The 19,976-nt window shown below is 41.5% G+C and overlaps 1 protein-coding gene across 1 annotated transcript in view; it reads left to right on the top strand.

The window, feature by feature from the left end:
* RYR2 (ryanodine receptor 2) overlaps positions 1 to 19,976 on the top strand; it is a 765,551-nt gene that overhangs the window by 725,636 nt on the left and 19,939 nt on the right. The window contains exons 90-98 of the mRNA XM_042907783.1: positions 2,188 to 3,485; positions 4,219 to 4,286; positions 6,930 to 7,077; positions 7,620 to 7,706; positions 8,320 to 8,538; positions 10,054 to 10,184; positions 11,784 to 11,826; positions 14,895 to 15,028; positions 19,345 to 19,405. Coding sequence (XP_042763717.1) covers positions 2,188 to 3,485; positions 4,219 to 4,286; positions 6,930 to 7,077; positions 7,620 to 7,706; positions 8,320 to 8,538; positions 10,054 to 10,184; positions 11,784 to 11,826; positions 14,895 to 15,028; positions 19,345 to 19,405 — 2,189 coding nt within the window. The remainder of the gene's footprint in view (positions 1 to 2,187; positions 3,486 to 4,218; positions 4,287 to 6,929; positions 7,078 to 7,619; positions 7,707 to 8,319; positions 8,539 to 10,053; positions 10,185 to 11,783; positions 11,827 to 14,894; positions 15,029 to 19,344; positions 19,406 to 19,976) is intronic.

Genomic DNA, 19,976 nt, shown 5'->3' with positions numbered 1-19,976 from the left:
TATAAACCACTGCGTTGAGCTGGCTGCATGGTGACCCCCATGGGTCCTTCATGGCCTACAAGAGAAGAAGAGAGGACACCATCCCCCACGGTGGCTGCTGGCGGCAGTCCTGTTCTCCCACGGCATGCCTGTATCAGCTCTCGTTCTCTTCTCTCTTTCCAACTTGTCTTGCTTTCCTGCCCCATGTCTCTTCTGGGTCAGGCAGTAAACGTGGTGCTCGAGAGCTTGCGTTCAAGTCCCCGCTTTCCCACTTGCTGGCAGTGTGACCCTTGCTAGCACTGGTTCCATCTCCATTTTCAAGTTCCTTCTTCTGTGACACGGGGGTACCAAGAGACCGATGGGCAAAATTGGTGAAATCACGTGAAAATGACCAAACCCACCTAAAACACGTTTGCTGTTGCTACCTCCCCTTTCTTCTTGAACCCCTCCTAATTTTTCTCTCCCTGTTTCTTAGTCCACTGTGCTTTGCATAACTGCACTTTGATTAACTGAGGCAGGAGGTGTGCCTTGTGCTAGGACTTCAAAGATGCCACATTTGCAGAAACGCTTACGTGCCAGCCACTGTATGCCCTCTGAGCACAGGACTCTTTTACCATGACTTCATATCACATTTTAGTCTAGAAAATAGTAACGACACTCATAACTGCAGGAGCAGCTGTGACTGCATCTGTGACAACTTAAAATCACCATTATAATAAACTTTAAAAAATTTTGTTAATGTTTATTTTTGAAGCAGAGAAAGACGCACAGAATGTGAGCAAGGGAGGGGGAGAGAGAGGGAGACACAGAATCCGAAGCAGGCTCCAGGCTCTGAGCTGTCAGCACAGAGCCCAACATGGGGCTTGAACCCATTAACTGTGAGGCCATGACCTGAACCGAAGTCAGGTGCTTAACCGACTGATCCACCCAGATGCCCCAAATTCACCCACTTTAATATACCAGCTGCTCATTTAATCCTAATACCAAGGTTATGGCTTTGGTAGTATTACCACTGTTTGGCAGATGAGGAAACCAAGGCACAGAGAGGCTAAGAAATCTGCCCACATTGCTCAGCTTGGAGATGAGCCTGGATTCCAACCTAACGGTGTGGTTCCTGAGCCCACGTTCTCGACCACGGTGTTTATTGCTGCGCAAAAAGACCTCACCACGTGTCTTTTTTCTGATGTCTGTCTTTATGCTACATAGCACATTCTGTTCAGTGGATAAAAGCTTTCTGTGACTCTGTAATTTAGGATAATATCTAATTTTCTCACGCTTATCAATGATCTTCCATTTTCCTACAATAAATATTCTCGACCATGAAGAAATGCTGGGAGATGCTTTACATTGTAAATCAGAAAGAGCATATAATTTGCTTTCAGAGGATCACGTTGATGTCCTGGCACTCACCCTCAATAATCATGTCACAACGGGCACGTTCATTTAGCCTTGCTAAACCTCAGTTTCCTCAATAGTAAAATCAGAATTAATAAAAAGTATCTGCCGAGGCGCCTGGGTGGCTTGGTCGGTTAAGCGTCCGACTTCAGCTCAGGTCATGATCTCACGGTCCGTGAGTTCGAGCCCCGCGTCGGGCTCTGTGCTGACCGCTCAGAGCCTGGAGCCTGTTTCGGATTCTGTGTCTCCCTCTCTCTCTGCCCCTCCCCTGTTCATGCTCTGTCTCTCTCTGTCTCAAAAATAAATAAACGTTAAAAAAAATTTTTTTTTAAAAATAAAAAAAAAAGTATCTGCCTCACAAACATATGAACATTAAATCACGTATTTTCTATGAATAGTGATTCTTCGGTCCTAAAATGCTGTCCAAATGCTCATTTTTATTATTAACATGAAACTGGACTTCAGTTTTTGGCTTTAGGATATAAATGTTTCCCCCATTTTTTCTATCCTAAAATATATTGCCTCCTCGATCAATTTGAGGGGAAAAAAACCCAGCTTTTTTTCAAATCTTGATTTACTCCCGTTAGTCTGACTACTTTGTAAATATGGTTTTGACGTGTTTATGTAATCACTCTTTTAAAGTAGGGTTTACAAATAACTATCCATCGTTTCCTGAGACTTCATGTGGTAGATGATAACCAAGGAGGCGTCCTTGATTCAGATGTCATTTGAGGCTTCTATGGTCATTTCCTGTCCAGACACTGGTTTTATCAGTAATGTTCATTCTGAACACGTGCCATTCTTTACCACCAGGTAATGTTGTCAATGGAACCATTGGCAAACAGATGGTCGATATGCTTGTGGAGTCTTCCAACAACGTGGAGATGATTCTCAAGTTTTTTGACATGTTCTTAAAACTAAAGGATTTGACCTCTTCTGACACATTTAAAGAATACGACCCTGACGGCAAGGGAGTCATTTCCAAGAGGGACTTCCATAAAGCGATGGAGAGCCATAAACACTACACGCAATCAGAAACCGAGTTTCTTCTGTCCTGTGCAGAGACGGATGAAAACGAAACCCTGGACTATGAAGAGTTTGTCAAAAGGTTTCACGAGCCCGCAAAGGACATCGGCTTCAACGTGGCCGTTCTTCTGACCAACCTTTCGGAGCACATGCCCAATGATACGCGACTGCAGACTTTCCTGGAGTTGGCAGAGAGCGTGCTGAATTACTTCCAGCCCTTTCTGGGCCGCATCGAGATCATGGGAAGTGCCAAACGCATCGAGAGGGTGTATTTTGAAATCAGTGAGTCCAGCCGAACCCAGTGGGAGAAGCCCCAGGTCAAGGAGTCCAAAAGGCAGTTCATATTTGACGTGGTCAACGAAGGGGGAGAAAAGGAGAAAATGGAACTTTTTGTCAACTTCTGTGAGGACACCATATTCGAAATGCAGCTGGCAGCGCAGATCTCAGAGTCGGATTTGAATGAGAGGTCAGCGAATAAAGAAGAGAGTGAGAAGGAGAAGCCAGAAGAGCAGGGGCCCAGAATGGGTTTCTTTTCCATCGTGACGGTCAAGTCGGCCCTGTTTGCTCTCAGGTATAATATCTTGACCCTCATGAGAATGCTCAGCCTGAAGAGCCTGAAGAAACAGATGAAAAAGGTGAAGAAGATGACGATGAAGGATATGGTCACGGCCGCCTTTTCGTCCTACTGGAGTATTTTCATGAGCCTCCTGCACTTTGTGGCCAGCGTTTCCAGAGGCTTCTTCCGCATCATTTGCAGCCTGCTGCTTGGCGGGAGCCTAGTAGAAGGAGCAAAAAAGATCCGAGTGGCAGAACTCTTAGCCAACATGCCAGACCCCACTCAGGATGAGGTGAGAGGGGATGGAGAAGAGGGGGACAGGAGGCCCATGGAGGCCGCCCTGCCCTCGGAAGATCTGACAGACCTGAAGGAACTGACAGAGGAAAGCGACCTTCTTTCGGACATATTTGGCTTGGATCTGAAGAGAGAAGGAGGACAGTACAAACTTATTCCTCATAATCCAAACGCTGGCCTCAGCGATCTAATGAGCAACCCGGTCCCTATCCCTGACGTGCAAGAAAAATTTCAGGTAATTGACTCTCTGGACTTCTCTGGGCATGATCAATGAAGTCTACATCCGTTTTCGTGCTAGTGCCAGAGTGGTGGTAAATACGTGAGTTGGGTTTCCAAAGGGAAATGGCTCTTGGTAGGCAAAGCTTGCCTTATGATGATACTTGGCAAATTACTGAGTTATCTTAAACTGTTAGGGCGTAAGCTCAAGTCCTCACCCTAGTGACGGGAGTCAGCTGGGCGGTCATTCCATCCACAGATATTTTATGAGTCTTTACCAGGTGCCTAATGCCGCTGGGTATCACAGGACATTAAAGGAGATAGAGGATGTGGTCATTGCTTTCAAATTGCCTGAGAGAGTTTATTAGGAAGATATAACCAACAGTCATGAAGGAACTAGGAAATTATGAAGGGTTAAATGGTGCGGGCACTAGATAGTAGAGGTCGTGTATGTTGACAAAACGGAAACATCACTTTGGTTTGGAGGATCTCAGTGCAACTTAAGAGGGGGGCACTTAAGTTTGCCTGGAAGGGTGAGTAAGGATCGAGTAGGTGGATGTGGGAGGTGTGAGTGAAGAAGAAGGGGCGAGAGTTTAGACCAGAATGAAGGGCGTGCCTGGCACCTTCATCTCCGTGAAGGCAAGAGGGTATCCTTGGTAGGTTGTGATTTGTCACGGGGTCACGGGGTTCCCTAAACTCACTCAGAGGTGATGTGTAACCCCGATTTCCTTCTCCCCCTTGGCCCATTCAAGGAACAGAAGGTGAAAGAGGAAGAAAAGGAGGAGAAAGAAGAAAGCAAATCTGAACCTGAAAAGGCCGAGTATGTGTAATTTCTGTATATGTGCCTTTGTTTCAGTAAGTCTGATTTACCTGCACTCTCCCTCTCTTTGGGGGACACAGTCTGTCTTGCTCCCTGATGAAGTCTGCCATTCTTGAGGTGAAGCTCTGGGGGGAGGACCCCCCCCCCCCCAGCTGCCACTCCATTTCTTCCTCCTTGTTCCATGAGGATTCTGTTTGTGCATTTCCCTTTCAGCGGAAATGGCTCCAGTGATTCCATGGGATGCTCTCCTCAAGGTCACTCAGTGCTGCAGTTCTGTGCTCAGAATCAGGCAGGACTTCTGTCCTTATGAGCCAGGGAGGAGACAAGCGTTCTGAATGCCATTGCCCAAATCCCAGCAGTGACCATCCCCCCAAAGCGTAGCCCCAGAGCCACATGCACAGTGGCGAGTTTGTTAGAAACAAAGATCCACAGGGATTCTGATTCAGCATGTCTGGTGTGGAGCCCAGAAGTCTTCAGTTTTACCCACACTCCTGCTGCGGGGCGCAGTTGCCTTTGTGGCGGTAAGAAAGAAAGAGCTGGGTGTGGAGCCCTAAAAATGGGTCACTTCCCCATGACACTGGCTTTCTGTTAATCATGGAAACCTCTGTTAATCATGGAAACCTCTAGCTTTCACCCAGTTTAAATAATTTCATAGGCACACTTTTAAAAATCAACGAAGTAAAATTTTAAGTACCTCTAAGTGCTACTATGCTCACACAGCATTTTTACTTTCCCCTCCGTTGTTTTCTTTGGCGTGTTTTCGTGGGCTCTTCCTACAGTCACCTCTGTTCATTGTCGAAGAAACCCGCACAGTTGGGTCGGTTATAAAAACGGCCACGTAGATGATTTGTTATAGTGAAATGTAACGTCACAACCGCCGTTTCTGTGGCAATTCTTTCATGTTAAAAATAATGTTAGATATATGTCATCCAGGTTGGGGTTATGTATATGTGACGATACGTATATATGTTTATATGACTACCCATAAATATGCTTTCATGAAGGATTGGTATTTTGCACCTAGAAGGGGTAGACTATCAAATTTCAGTACTTCTGATTCCATCATTAATATGTTGACATGCTTTATGTATGTGAACCGCCAAATGCAAATATGCCTCTGATTTTTAAGTCCTAATGGCTGGTCGGTGTTAAAACTGAACATTAAAATCACAATTTAAAAATAAGGTTATTGGGAAGTCACAGCCAAAAAAAAAAAAAAGTATCTTCATTGTCATTCTGTTTTCGGTTAAATGTTTTTATTGCACATTTGGAAGGGAATGTGGTACATAGAGCCGTAAAGACACTTCAAACCTGTAAGATGCCCTGTATTTATTTATTTTTTAATTTATTGTCAAGTTAGCTACCATACAGCCTAGTCTTGGCTTCAGGAGTAGATGCCCATGATTCATCACTTACATACAACACCCAGTGCTCATCCCAACAGGTGCCCTCCTCAATGCCCATCACCCACCTCCCCTACTCTCTCAGCCCTCCACCCCTACAACCCTCAGTTTGTTCTCTGTCTTTAAGAGTCTCTTGTGGTTTGTCTCCCTCTCTGTTTGTAACTTATTTTTCCTTCCCTTCCCCTATGGTCTTCTGTTCAGTTTCTCAAATTCCACATGTGAGTGAAATCATATGATACCTGTCTTTCTCTAACTAGTTTATTTCAGGTAGCATAATACCCTCCAGTTCTGACCACATTGTTGCAAATGGCAAGATTTCATTCTTTTTCACTGCCCGAGTAGTATCCCATTATACTGGAATACCAAGCAGTGTTCCATACACACACACATGCACCATATCTTCTTCATCCATTCATCAGTTGATGGACATTTGGGCTCTTTCCACAACTTGACTATTGTTGATTGTGCTGCTATAAGCCTTGGGGTACACGTGCCTGAATGAATTAGCACTCCTGTATCCTTTGGATAAATTCCCAGTAATGCTACTGCTGGGTCATAGGTTAGATCTGTTTTTAATTTTTTGAAGAACCTCCACACTGTTTTCCAGAGCGGCTGCACCAGTTTGCATTCCCACCAACAGTGCAAGCGGGTTCCCCTTTCTCCACATCCTTGCCAACATCTGTTGTTTCCTGAGTTGTTATTTTAGCCACTCTGACCCATGTGAGGTGGTATCTCACTGTGGTTTTGGTTTGTATTTCCCTGATGAAGAACGATGCTGAACAAACATCCCTTTAGATTTGAATGTCACAGAATGATCCATCAATGGGAGCCTATGATAGGCAAGGAATCCAACCCCTCATTCTAAAATTCTGGATATTATAATGCACTGGAAGAGAAACTAGTTTTCAACAGCAGTGCTGTGATTTAAATTTTTTTTTAATGTTTATTTATTTTTGAGAGAGAGACAGAATGTGAGTGGGTCAGGAGCAGAGAGAGAGGGAGACACAGAATCCGAAGCAGGCTCCATGCTCCGAGCCGTCAGCACAGAGCCCAACACGGGGCTTGAACCCACAAGCTGCGAGATCATGACCTGAATCGAAGTCAGACGCTCAACAGACTGAGCCACCCAGGTGCCCCAAGCGATGCCATGATTTAAATATCCATTTCCATAATTTGGCACAAAACCTGTTTATATCTGTAGCTCCTGGATGGCTTGTATTTCATTCATTTGTGTTCACAGGGGAGAAGATGGAGAAAAAGAAGAAAAAGCCAAAGAAGATAAGGGTAAACAGAAGTTGAGGCAGCTCCACACACACAGATACGGAGAGCCAGAAGTTCCCGAGTCGGCATTCTGGAAGAAAATCATCGCATATCAACAGAAACTTCTAGTAAGATGTTTTACAATGAATATTGTTATTGATATATTGTGAGACCCTAATCATTCAGGCCCAGTAAACATTCACCGACCTCTCCTTGGGTGGCAATCAGGGGACGAGTCAGCCCCGCAAGTATGTTTTCTTTGCTTGCCTGAGCGTGTTCATATTTTCTAATAAATGCCTTTGGCCCACTGCTCCCTGTCCTCAAACCATAACCTCCACCACATCCACCTTCCCTGAAGCCATGTGATTTAGTGACTGCCAGCACAGTGCAACCAGAGTGTTCCCCAAGCCTGTAACCTGATGGATTTTTCTTCATAGCATTTAGCATCCTCTGAAATTAGATTTTGTTTTGTCTTTCATCTGCGGATGTGTACCTCCTCCGTGGTGGCCCAAACGTACTCCCTCACTGTTGCGTCTACAGCTCCAAGAACGTTACTGGATGCAGAGTAGGCTCTCAAGAAGTAGTTTGGGGCAGATGAATGAATGCTTTAAATCGTCTGCACGTGTCAATCTCTTCATTCAGTGACCTTAATTTCCATCGTTTTTTTCAGAACTATTTTGCTCGCAACTTTTACAACATGAGAATGTTAGCCTTATTCGTCGCGTTTGCAATCAATTTCATCTTGCTCTTTTATAAGGTAGGTACATCTTTACGTTTCAGGAACCAGTACGAAACCACAGATGGGTTGGATTGCGTGTGCAGAATTCACACATTCGCCACTGAGCACATGTAAATCTCTTTCGAGATATGTTTTGATGAAAGGAAAAAACCTAGAGCTCAGGCACATCACTGACGGTGTAGTAAGGCAGGAGCAGACTTGTTCCTCCAAACTAAGTGGGAAATACCTCAACTAAAGAGTGTTTGATGTAGTACAGGGTTTACCCAGTGTCCCTAGCCTGATTTGGCTGCGTACCCCCCTTGGTACCATATCTGGGTGTGGCACACCCTCATTACATTAAATTCATTTGGTACCTGAGAAGGCAGCCTAGCCCTCTGATTTTTCTCCTGCATGCATTAGACTCCTCGTAACTCTTGCTCAGATTAGGAGGTGTTTTAAAGGGTGTGCTCGTTATAGGCCATCAGCTTCTGAAAAGCTATCTTTTTATTTTTAGCCTTTGCTTTCAGTCTTTTCATGGTACCTGAGCCTCATATCTGGCTCTCTGCGGAGAAGGCTGGGTTTCCATTGTTTCTTGTGTGTGCCGGTCCCTTAGAGGGAGTGAACTGACTCTACTTTAAATGGTTTGAATCAGGTCTCCACTTCTTCTGTGGTTGAAGGAAAGGAGCCCCCCACTCGCAGTTCAAGTGGAAATGCCAAAGTTAGCAGCCTGGACAGTGGCTCGCCTAGAATCATCGCGGTTCATTACGTCCTGGAGGAGAGCAGCGGCTACATGGAGCCCACGCTGCGGATCTTAGCCATTCTTCACACGGTCATTTCTTTCTTCTGCATCATCGGCTACTACTGCTTGAAAGTAAGATAGTAAGGCACCAAGGTACCTGTGTGTGTCCGTGTTTGCGCATGTCTTTTGCAGGTTGGACTCCTGGGGGAGCAAACTCTGAGATGGGAATTTCCTGCACAGAGATTATTAGGGAATGTTCCACGAATCAACACCCGTGGGGCAAGGAGAAGAAGCAGGGTGGAACAGAAGACAAAGTGGGGCTGTGGTTCAGATACAACAGGCCACACACACAAGCCTCAGTCCCTGAAGCTGGGATGCCCCTGCAGGGCTGGGGGACTGGAGCCTGGCCTTCAGAGCTCCATGTTGACCAGTCGTTGACTGCAGGCTGTCCTGGGAAGGGCCTGTGGCCCCGGGCTGTCTTGTTATAGCTTCCTGTCACATATTGGCAATTATTTACATAATGACCCGTTTCATCAAAACTTGGCCCCATGGTAGAAATAACCTACCATGTCTCCTAGCAATGCTCCACTGTTTTAGAGTTATATATACATCGTATGGAACCTATGAGTCATTAGGCACCTACCTAATGCCATCAATGGCAGAAAGACCACAGTTTGTCACCCTTCACCCAGAGAATAATGCAGCTCTATCCCCACCAAGAGAATAATATACCAAGAGAATAATACCAAGAGAATAATATAACTTGGTGAACAGAACTCAAGATAGTCTCCGAATGCCCAGGGCTGCCCATTACCTTTGCAAACCTCTTTATTTTTTCCTAGCGAGACACCTTTTCTTGGTAATGCCTTTATTTCATTATCTCCTACCTCAGATTGTGAAGCTTCTAGAAGACTTTTGAAAAGCCAGAGCCCAGGGTGAAAGACTAGACTGTAAAATTTTCTTCAGAAATTCTTTTCCCTTCCCTGTCTTTCCTTTGTTTTATTAAGAGGGGACAGGGAAAGTATTCTTGGATTTTTCTAGAACGTCTGCCTCTTTTTTGTATCCGTGCCTTCTGTAAAATCTGTCCATATGAAAAGAGAGCCAATATGTTCTGGAAACATTTTGGCTAGCTGACAAAGATTTTTGCTGATGCTGGAATTAAAATTTATTTCAAAATAGCATATGGGCATGCTGAGTGTGGAATAATTAAAAGAGATTTCTCAAATAACACTGCACTTTTTAGAAGCATGCATTTTGGAACATTAGTAACATTGCTGTATTTTATTGTATCCGTTCATGTTTCACATATATAAAGATGTATGTTAAGTATATCATAATAAAAGATATAATACATCTTTTTCTCTTTAATACATAAAAATGATTTCTTCAGTGTAGTTATCTGTGAACTTCTATGTGTTTAAAAACATATGATTATAAACTATATCTATTCTATCTTCTTTTTTTCCTAAACCTCTAGATGTTTCTTTTTGCCTAAATATAACCAATTCATTTTCACTCAATTTTACCTTCCTGGAAGTAACATGGGAAATACTTCTTTTTCCAGAAGCTGTTTTGTAAAGATAGCGACCACAGGAGATGCCAGTAAATCTAAACTAATTTTAACGTGTTTATTTTTTTCAAATGTAGGTCCCATTGGTTATTTTTAAGCGAGAAAAGGAAGTAGCTCGAAAATTGGAATTTGATGGGCTTTATATTACAGAACAGCCTTCAGAAGATGATATTAAAGGCCAGTGGGATAGACTCGTAATCAACACACAGTGAGTAAAGAATTATATGAGACATTACTGTGCTCAAAAATTTCAAGACAAAAAACAAACAAAAAAAACCCAACTTTGCTGGAGTTCCTGCAGATTTGTCAAAAGTTTAGCAGAGGTGAATAATAGTTATATTTTCGGCCAAGAAAACCAAAAGACTAAGCACTGTCAGCCTCTTAATGGATGCTATCAATTTTTTTCCCATCTGTGTTCCCAATTCCTTAATCAAAAATGGCTTTGGGTCCATTTCCACAGCCCTGATGGAACTTAACATCCATTACTCAATGTTCAGAGAAGTGTGTAGCTAGAGGGGCATAACCTGCAGTGTGGGGTTATCTCATCCAAAAGACCAGACGAGGCAAAAATGATTCATTAAGGAAAGAGTTGTAGCATTGAAGGCAAAAATATTGAATTTCATACTTTCAGTGTATCTAAGTTGTAAACTTTCAGTTGGTACCATAAAGCAGCCCAGCATAAAACTAGTCAAACGTTATGACATGTAAAATATAAGGCAGGGAGACAAATGCTTTTTCTATACATTAATTATTTACCCTTGTGAGATCAAGACCCAGACTCCTAGCAGCTGTTCCAGGTCAACCCATCACAAAAGTAGAACTTGCCACCACTACAGGTATTAGTGATACACTATTTTTTGAGTAGTTTCTACTAGTCAAGTGTGTCAAGTGTGAAATATCTTTTTATTGTGATCAGCTTTGCTTGTTCTTAAGAAGTTAAAATTGCTAATAAGCTCTGAGTTTTCAAATGGGGATGATGTGTTTGTGCATTTAAAATGTTTACTCTAGGGGCGCCTGGGTGGCTCAGTCGGTTAAGCGTCCGACTTCAGCTCAGGTCACGATCTCGCGGTCCGCGAGTTCGAGCCCCGCGTCGGGCTCTGGGCTGATGGCTCAGAGCCTGGAGCCTGCTTCCGATTCTGTGTCTCCCTCTCTCTCTGCCCCTCCCCCGTTCATGCTCTGTCTCTCTCTGTCTCAAAAATAAATAAACATTAAAAAAAAAATTTTTTTTTTAAATAAAAAAAATTAAAAAAAAATGTTTACTCTAAATGCTCAATGTTGTATTTGTCAACTCTAGCTGTTAATACTAAGTCAAATGAGATCTGTCCCTTTAAGTGAAGTCCATATTAGTACAGGTGCCACGGTCAGTTTCCTCGAGGATAACGTGGGAATGAGATTTTTTAACTTTATAAGAAAAAAAATGACAGATTTTTAGATACCTTAGTTTTTAAAGATAATTGACAGAGAAACGTATGTCATTTGACATGTTACAAATGACATGTGTCAGCATGTAAATAAATACAAGCTACTTATTAATAAATATGCTCATATTCTTCCCCGTTAAAATATTAGCCCGGAGTCTTTTTGTGATTTGCATGTATATATTGATATATTAACGCTTACATAATATTTAATGTACCTCTGATATAGGAAAATTATGGGATAAGGTGGGACAAAATTGATTATAATTTTTGTGAATGAAACAATATGTGTTTACATATTAAGTATTTTGCTTATTCCAAACAACATATTGTTATTTATCATTTTTTTAAATGATGTTATTTTACTTTTATGCTTTTATATTTTTTAGGTCATTTCCCAACAACTACTGGGACAAATTTGTTAAAAGAAAGGTAATACCTCTCAGAAGGAATGCATTCTCTATTTGTTTCCTAGAGTGCAATTCAGATTTGAATTTGATATGGCTCGTGTGGAGAATGAAATACTGAGGTGTGCTTTTATCTGTCTTTTAATGTCATTTCAAAGTGGCAATAGAATTCAGTATGAATTTCAAAAATTGCACATAAAGAAGAACCCATACTCTGCAGCTATAAAATGAATAATAAGCATTGCTTCATCCACCTGTCCTCTGACTCAGGTGAATAATCGGTGCTCAGTCCGCACAGTAATAGGAATTGGTGAGAATTTTCTCCGAGCTTCTTTGGGTCCCCTGAATTGGCTAATGACCATTTTCTGATAAGACAGCTGTAAATCACTGGGGCTGGAATCCTGCTTCGCCCTGTAGGAGCAGAGTCGTTCCATGAGAACAAAGGATTGAGTTTTGTTTATTTCACATGAACTTCGGAGATCTTTTTATTTTCATAAAGTTTTATTCTTCTGATGCAGACTGCGTCATAGCGTAGTAGAAAGAACAATGATAGGGCATCAGTGATGAACTGTGGCGCCTGCTGACTGCTCTGATCTTGAAAGTCAAGGGTCTTCTCTGCTCTTCTCACCACATAGCATTTTAATGTCAGATCTCTTTTAACGAAATAATGTATGTACCGGTACTTGTAGATCATGAAATACTGTTGCTTTATGTGAAGACTAAAGCGATTCACATAAAGCATTACATTCTAGCTCCTACTTATTCTTTGAACCTTTCTGATTGCCACCCTGACTCAACTCACCTCCTTAATGAGTTCTAGCTCCAACCGGTACCGTCTGGAGTAGCCAGAGACATCTGCCAGATGAAGTGCTCTTGTTCCCTTTGATTCTGTGTTTTGTTAGCAATCTGAGGGGAGATAGAGGGCTTGCACCAAGAACTGAAATCAGGGACACAAGGAAGCACGTTGACCTTTTTTAAAAAATCTATTTAATAACAAGACTTTCTAGTTGAGAGAAGCCGTGTGTTTGTAGATTTTATTCTGGCGCAAGAGTTTTGTCTCCTGGTGTGACGTGAAATTCTGAGCAGCATTGCCCTCCTGCATACGAGCACATCCACATTGGGCCAGGGCTTTGAAAGCCTTATTTTTAAACAATTTTAAATAGGTAACTTGAACATTTTATTCTCATTAGCTACTTAAGAAAGAAGCTTTGAATTGTTAAAGCACAGATTTCTCTGAAGGAAACTGCATATTCAGAGTCAAAGAAATACGTTGTCATTGCAGGGGCGCCTGGGTGGCTCAGTCAGTTAAGCATCGGATTTCAGCTCAGGTCATGATCTTGAGGTTCGTGGGATCAAACCCCATGTGGGGCTCTGCGCTGACAGTGTGGAGCCTGCTTGGGATTCTCTGCCCCCCTCTCCTTTGCTCCTCCCCCCACTCTTGTGCTCCCTTTCTCTCAAATAAATAAACTTAAAAAAGTAAAACTAAACTGTAATTGCAGCAGGGACTATTGGTGGCACTCCTACTATACTTAGTGCTGATTTGTTGTCCTGGGAGTGAGGTGAGAACACAGCCCAGAGGGAACCCCCATGCAGGCCACCCCAGCCCGTTTTTAGCACCGTGAGAATAACACAGAACAGACCTTTGTGGGTGATGTTCATGGGCTTTTTAACTACCACTTCTCTTTCATGTTTTCATTTACCTCGACTGTATACTTTCAGAAGAGGCTTATTTTTACTTTTGCTAATCCCTTCTTCCTTTCCATTAATGTATTTCTTCCTTCGTTCTGTCTCTTCTTTCCCTGGGGAACCTCCTTCCTCCTTTCCCTCAAGTGCTCATTTCCTTCTTCTGCCTTCCTCGTCCTCTGCTCTCCTACCCTCTTTTCCCCTTAGTGGCCCATTCTCTCTCCTACTTTTCATTCATTGCTTTTACCGTTGTCTCCATTTTCATTGTGTGTGGGCCTCTCATGGAAGCATTAGGCCAAGAGTGGCTGTGTCACGGGGCTGTGCTTCCTGGGCTCAAGGGAGAGCTGTGGGCCCACGTCTACACCGGTCTGAAAACGGGACATGTGGGCAAGGCCAGGAAGATGTGGCAGAGGGAGAGGGGGGCCGGGAAATGGAGGACAGTTGCTCAGAAGGGATTCTGGTGGTGCAAAGGGGTCTATGCAGGGATTGCCCTGAAGACAGGGGGAGGTGATGAGGTTCCGGGGATTACTGAAGGACTGACAGCTCAAGTCAGGAAACTAGGGGAGAGTTGAACGGTTGTAACTGAGAGCCCAGAGAGGATGCTGTCACAAGTGGCCAGCCCATGGCTGGCGATGGTCAGTGCAGATCTTTCCTGAGAGTCAGATCTCGTTTGGTGGTTTCCTTATTTCATTTCTTGCCAAGCTTAGCATAAAGCTTGGACATGTTACATTTTCTTATTTTATTTTATTTTTTTAATATTTAATTATTTATTTTGTGAGAGAACACAAGCAGGGGAGGAGCAGAGAGAGGGAGAGAGAGAATCCCAAGCAGGCTCCAGGCTGTCAGCACACAGCCCAGTGAGGGGCTTGGTCTCATGAACCATGAGATCATGACCTGAGCCAAAACTAAGAGTTGGACGCTCAATACACTGAGCCACCCAGGTGCCCCAAGGGCATGTTATGTTTTCTAAGACATAACTTCTTTATCTGCAGAATAGGATGCTGATAACATAGTGTGACTTACATAATGTGACAGTCCCATGAGGGAGAGCAAGTCAAATTTCTTGACATAATTCCTGGCGCAAAGTATGAATTTGGTCAAAGTTCCTTTCATTCCATTTTTTCCACTTCTTGACTTATTTCCTTGGCCCCCCCCTTCCTTTTGCATGCGTCCCTCTCTTGACTAAGACATCTTGTTCCTCGGATGGGTATTACGTACAGTGCTGTAAGTTTGTTTTGACCTTAAGCATTGCGATCACAGAAGAAGAGCCAGAAGTGAGACTTTTAAGTGAACTCGAACATAAGACAGGTATATAGTAAGTGTCAAAATAATTAGATGTTTGTACGCGCATGCATACGAGGGGTTACTGAGTGGTTGAGGCCAGTAAAATGTTTTATTTCCTGTGCCCAGGTTATGGATAAATATGGGGAGTTCTATGGCCGGGACAGAATCAGCGAGCTCCTTGGTATGGACAAAGCCGCCCTAGATTTCAGCGATGCCCGGGAAAAGAAGAAGCCAAAGAAAGACAGCTCCCTGTCAGCCGTGTGAGTGTTACCTCTTCCCAATGGCTCTAGACCCAAAGGAGAAGAAATTAATACAATTCTGAACTTGATAATGCCTCGACTTCCTTTCCCTCAGAGCCTGGGGGAATAGAGATGAGGGAAAGAATGTACCTAAGGGTCTACTTCTATGCTTCTGGGTATTTTTGGGTGTGGAATGATTGGATTTTTCCCTATGAATTTTGGAAGGCGACTTTTTTGTTATTTACATAAAGCAAAAATTATGTAAATAAAGATGTATGTTCTTAACTTAATTTTCCTTTTCTATCCCTAAATGCCATTTAAGTCAAAGTCAAACATAAACAAAAGCACAATATTTGACTACCTTTTCTGATGCTGTCTGAAAAGAGGTTAATCTTTCTTAGGTTTTGGAAGAGGGCTCTATGGAGCCCTTTTATTAGGAAAGTTCAAAGTTCATATTCTTTTTATTATAATTCTTGTGTTTTGTTTAAATAGCAAAGACTTCACAAGCCAGAAGTACTATGCTGTCATGCTGTTACTCAGGAATTTAACTTTAAAATGAGGTGTTCCTGGAGCGCCGGGGTGGCTCAGTCGGTTAAGTGTCTGACTTTGGCTCAGGTCATGATCTCATGGTTCATGGGGTTGAGCCCCGTGTTGGGTTCTGTGCTGACAGCTCAGAGCCTGGAACCTGCTTCGGATCTGTGTCTCCCTCTCTCTCTCTGCCCCTCCCATGCACATGCTCTGTCTCTCTCTCTCTCAAAAATAAATAAACATTAAAAAAAATCTTTTTTAAATGAGGTGTTCCTGATATAGTGCTTTAATGGAATAATAGGTTATAATATAGCTAGAAAGATGTGAATCAGTTGAATTGAATTTGCCTCAGGTTGAATTTCACACACACACACACACACACACACACACACACACACACACAACACACGCACACACACACACTGCAAATATATATTTCATCAACTATAATTCTGGATTAAGTGTAAAGCATACAGGTTTTAAAAAATGTAATTTCTCATTGTAGCCACTTAACGATTTTAGAAGAAACTTAACAGTTACTTTCCCTTAAGAACATGTCCACTTTTCTTGTAAATTTATGGTCTTAGTCAGTTAGGGATGTGACTACTTTGGAAATATAGATACTTGAGGCTCTGTAGGGTGGTATTATTTTGTGTCCGATAAATATTTTAGCTAGCATTAAAAAAACATGTTGGCTGACCTCATTGGTAATATAATTTTTTATCTATCTGAAAACTTATTGGAGCTACATGGTTTTTAAAAATAATGTGAACTCAGTTTAAAAGTAGTTAGTTCTATGGACAAATACATAACAGAAACTGTGGATTTAGATCCAAAATATCACCTGGGTACTTTAAGAAAACCCATGTGGTACATAATGAGTATGTCACTGTATAGAAGATGAAACACCTTGCCAGTGCTTAGGAATTAAGACCTTTATGTTAGAATATCATATAAAAACAAGGACCATAGAGCAGTGTTGAGCTTTCTACTAATATTTTCAGATCTCTGACAATGTAGAATCAAATCGTTTTACTAAATTATGCTCTTTCCATGGTAATATTTATGATCCTAAAAAAAAAGTCTGAAAAAAATAGAAGGAAAGTTTAGACTGTTTTATAAACAAAAAGGTGTTGTTGTTTTTTTTTACTGTGACCAAAAAGTTTTGTTTTAAAAAAATTTTTTTTTCAATGTTTATTTTTGAGAGAGAGAAAGACAGAGTATGATGGGGGAGGGGCAGAGAGAGAGACATAGAATCCAAAGCAGGCTCCAGGCTCAACTCACGAACTGTGAGATCATGACCTGAGCCAAAGTCGGACACTCGACCGACTGAGCCACCCAGGTGCCCCTGAACAAATAGTTTTAAATTAGTGGAATTTTCCACTTTTTTACATAGGAAATGTTTGCGAGTTTGACCCCTGGCAAAGTGCCAAGAAATTAATATGGCATTAATACCTTTAAATATGAAGGGGCACCTGGGTGGCTCAGTCATTTGAGCATTCGAATGTTGCTTTCGGCTCAAGTCATGATCCCAGAGTTGTGGGATTGAGCCCCTCATTGGACTCTGTGCTGACTGTAGAGCCAGCTTAAGATTCTCTCTCTCTCTCTCTCTCTCTCAGAAAAAAAATTAAATAAAAAATAAATATGGATAATAAAATTAGAAGAATAAATTTCTAGTAAATAATGTCCATAACTAGGAAAAAGAATTACATATATTGTTCCTTTATTTAAAACATTTACAAAGATCAAATTTTAAAACATTATCTGGTTTGCATATTAATATTATCTTAATGTGAATGTTTGGGTACAAGGATGATTCATCTATTTGTGCATGTTTTATTTGTCAATCAGATATGTAGGGCTTGTCAAACAAACAGGTAGCCAGATTACCTCCTGGGGATAGAATGGCTGCCAGGACCCAGAAAACCTGCATCTTTTTCATTTGTGTCTTCATGGGAAAAGAGGAGGGATTTGTATCTCAAAACCATCTAGCAAAACTCTTCAGCTTCTGGCTTATGGTCTGCCCCTGAACCAAGCTCTGTGGCCAGGTGAATGCGTGCCCAGTTGGCCTAGACCAGCTTTGGCCCATCCCTAGGGGTTGGGTCAGCTCCACCCAAACAGGAGTACTGTCGTGATTGGTGAGAAAAGAGTGTCCTACGCCACCAAAAGGGTATGCTGCTTCACGATGCTGACAGCAAACTTGTTACCCTAATGTTTGATAGGAAGGAAAAATAATAACCATTTTTTAAATAAAGTAAGAAACTGCCATGGGGCATTCATTCATCCTGATAGAAACACTTATTTTGTTTTAGATTGCTTTCATGGGAAATAACCATGCTCTCATGCAAATTACCCCATTATTTATTTTTTCTCTTTGGCTTTTTAAATTTAAGATAAAATAGTCTTGGGGTGCCTGGATGGCTCAGTCGGTTGAGCATCTGACTCTTGATTTTGGTTCAGATCATGATCTCACAGTTTTACGAGTCTGAGCCCCAAATAGGACTCTGTGTTGACAGCATGGAGCCTGCTTGAGATTCTCCCTCTCTCTCTGCCCCTCCTTTCCACACACACTGTCCCTCTCAAAATAAATAAATATACTTTAAAAAACAAAAAGAAAAAAATAGCCTTGTATTGAAACCCATTTTAAATATTCACAGAACTTTAAAAAAATGATCTCTAGTAATAGAATTGATTCTAGCTCAAAGATAACTTTATTTCCTTAAGATAAAAACTCCTAGGCTAAGGTAAATTAAAAAGTAACCTTTGGGGGAGAAGTCTCTAAGAAGTCCATTTTGATTAGCGATTACTGATCCTACCACTTGAAATTTAAGATTGGCCTTCCTAAAAAAAATGACTAAAGAAATAACATGTAAAACAGTAAATATAGAGAAGCCCTTTTGAAAAGAATACTCATATTTTATATCCTATCATATCAATTACCTAGAATATTAGGCTAACAAAGTTATAATTTCTAGCACATGAATCAGTGGGCAGCTCTAAAAAAAATTAAAGTTAGAAAGTATGTTTTACTATGTATGTATTTAATCTACAAAGATCAGGAATATTTATGCTAAGATTTACTCACCCAGCACATTTATTGAGAGATATTCCATGTATGATACAATGTGCTTGGTGTTAGGGAGTCTGCAGACTAGGGAGAAAGGCATAAATGTACGTAGATACCTGCACACCCGCAACTACCAAACAAATGGGAAATTGTAGTAAGTCTACAAGGTAATTTGGGAACCAAGGGGAAAAGGTGAATGCCTTCTTGGGTAGAGATTTTTTTTTTTTTTTTTTTTTTTTTTGAAAACAAGAGGAAACACAAACAAGATGAAAGAGCCCTTTCGCTGGCAAATTTAGTTGTAAAGTGAATGTGGATGTTTATGCAAGTTTTTATCAGCCTAAGTAAAAATTATTCTGTCAGAATGCAATTACAAATGTATAATGAAAGCGAGGAAACTTGGGATGCACACATGTTGGTTAATGTAGCAGCATAGTTTCCAGAAATCATTCTCACATAACAAGTGGCTTTACCTTATATTTAATGCAGGAAAAGAAAGTGCTAATCTTAAATAATAGAAGTTGCATCTTTGTTTTGTTTTCCAAGATCCCACTAAAAAAGCATTACAGGATTCTGGAACACGTCATCCAGATGTTCCAGATTCCCTTGACACTTTGGATGGAACTAATTTCCTGAGATGGTTGCCAGTTTCATCCCACGGAAAGAATGGCAGCAGGCTCTTGCAAGCCCCCGGGTCTTTGCTTCACACGCATATCCACAAATCCTTCTTTTTTTGTCTTTCCAGACTGAACTCTATTGATGTGAAGTATCAGATGTGGAAACTAGGAGTCGTCTTCACGGACAACGTAAGCCCGCTTCATTACCACAAAGGACGGTGCGCTCTGATTAGACAAGTCTGTTGGGATCCGGCAGGCAGAGTCCGTGATTTAGGGAAGTCAGTCAGACAGCAATTGATTTAATACAGACCACTATCTGAGAATGACCCAAGGAAATATGTGATTAATTAGCCCCCGTCTCTCAATCCATTTCTTTCAATAGCTGAAAGATTAACATGAAAATATATTTATGCAAGAAAAAGAAACGGAGATGAAAATTCACATGTATTTTCATTTAGGTTTTAGTTGGGTAATGAGTTCAAAGTTTCCTAGATGTTAAAACGGAAGTTCTAAATAAATACAGTTTTAAAACATTAATTGTGATAAATTTAAGTTTCCCCCAAATTAAGTGCATTAAATTATTGTGGTTTTTGTTCTTTTTTTTTTTGGTTTTTGTTCTTGATTGATCCTTCTTTTCTCAAAGAGCCTAATAGCCCAAGTCTGTATCCAAATATAATGAAAAAAATTCACCAAAAGCCACCGACCGTCGGGTCGGACGATCACATTGTACTACCCTGGCTTGCTCAATAGTTTGACATTT

Source organism: Panthera leo, chromosome D2 (assembly GCF_018350215.1).
Source record: "Panthera leo isolate Ple1 chromosome D2, P.leo_Ple1_pat1.1, whole genome shotgun sequence".
Lineage (NCBI taxonomy): Eukaryota > Metazoa > Chordata > Mammalia > Carnivora > Felidae > Panthera > Panthera leo.
The sequence above is the reverse complement of the archived record's forward strand: the minus strand, read 5'-3'. Positions and strand labels throughout refer to the sequence as shown.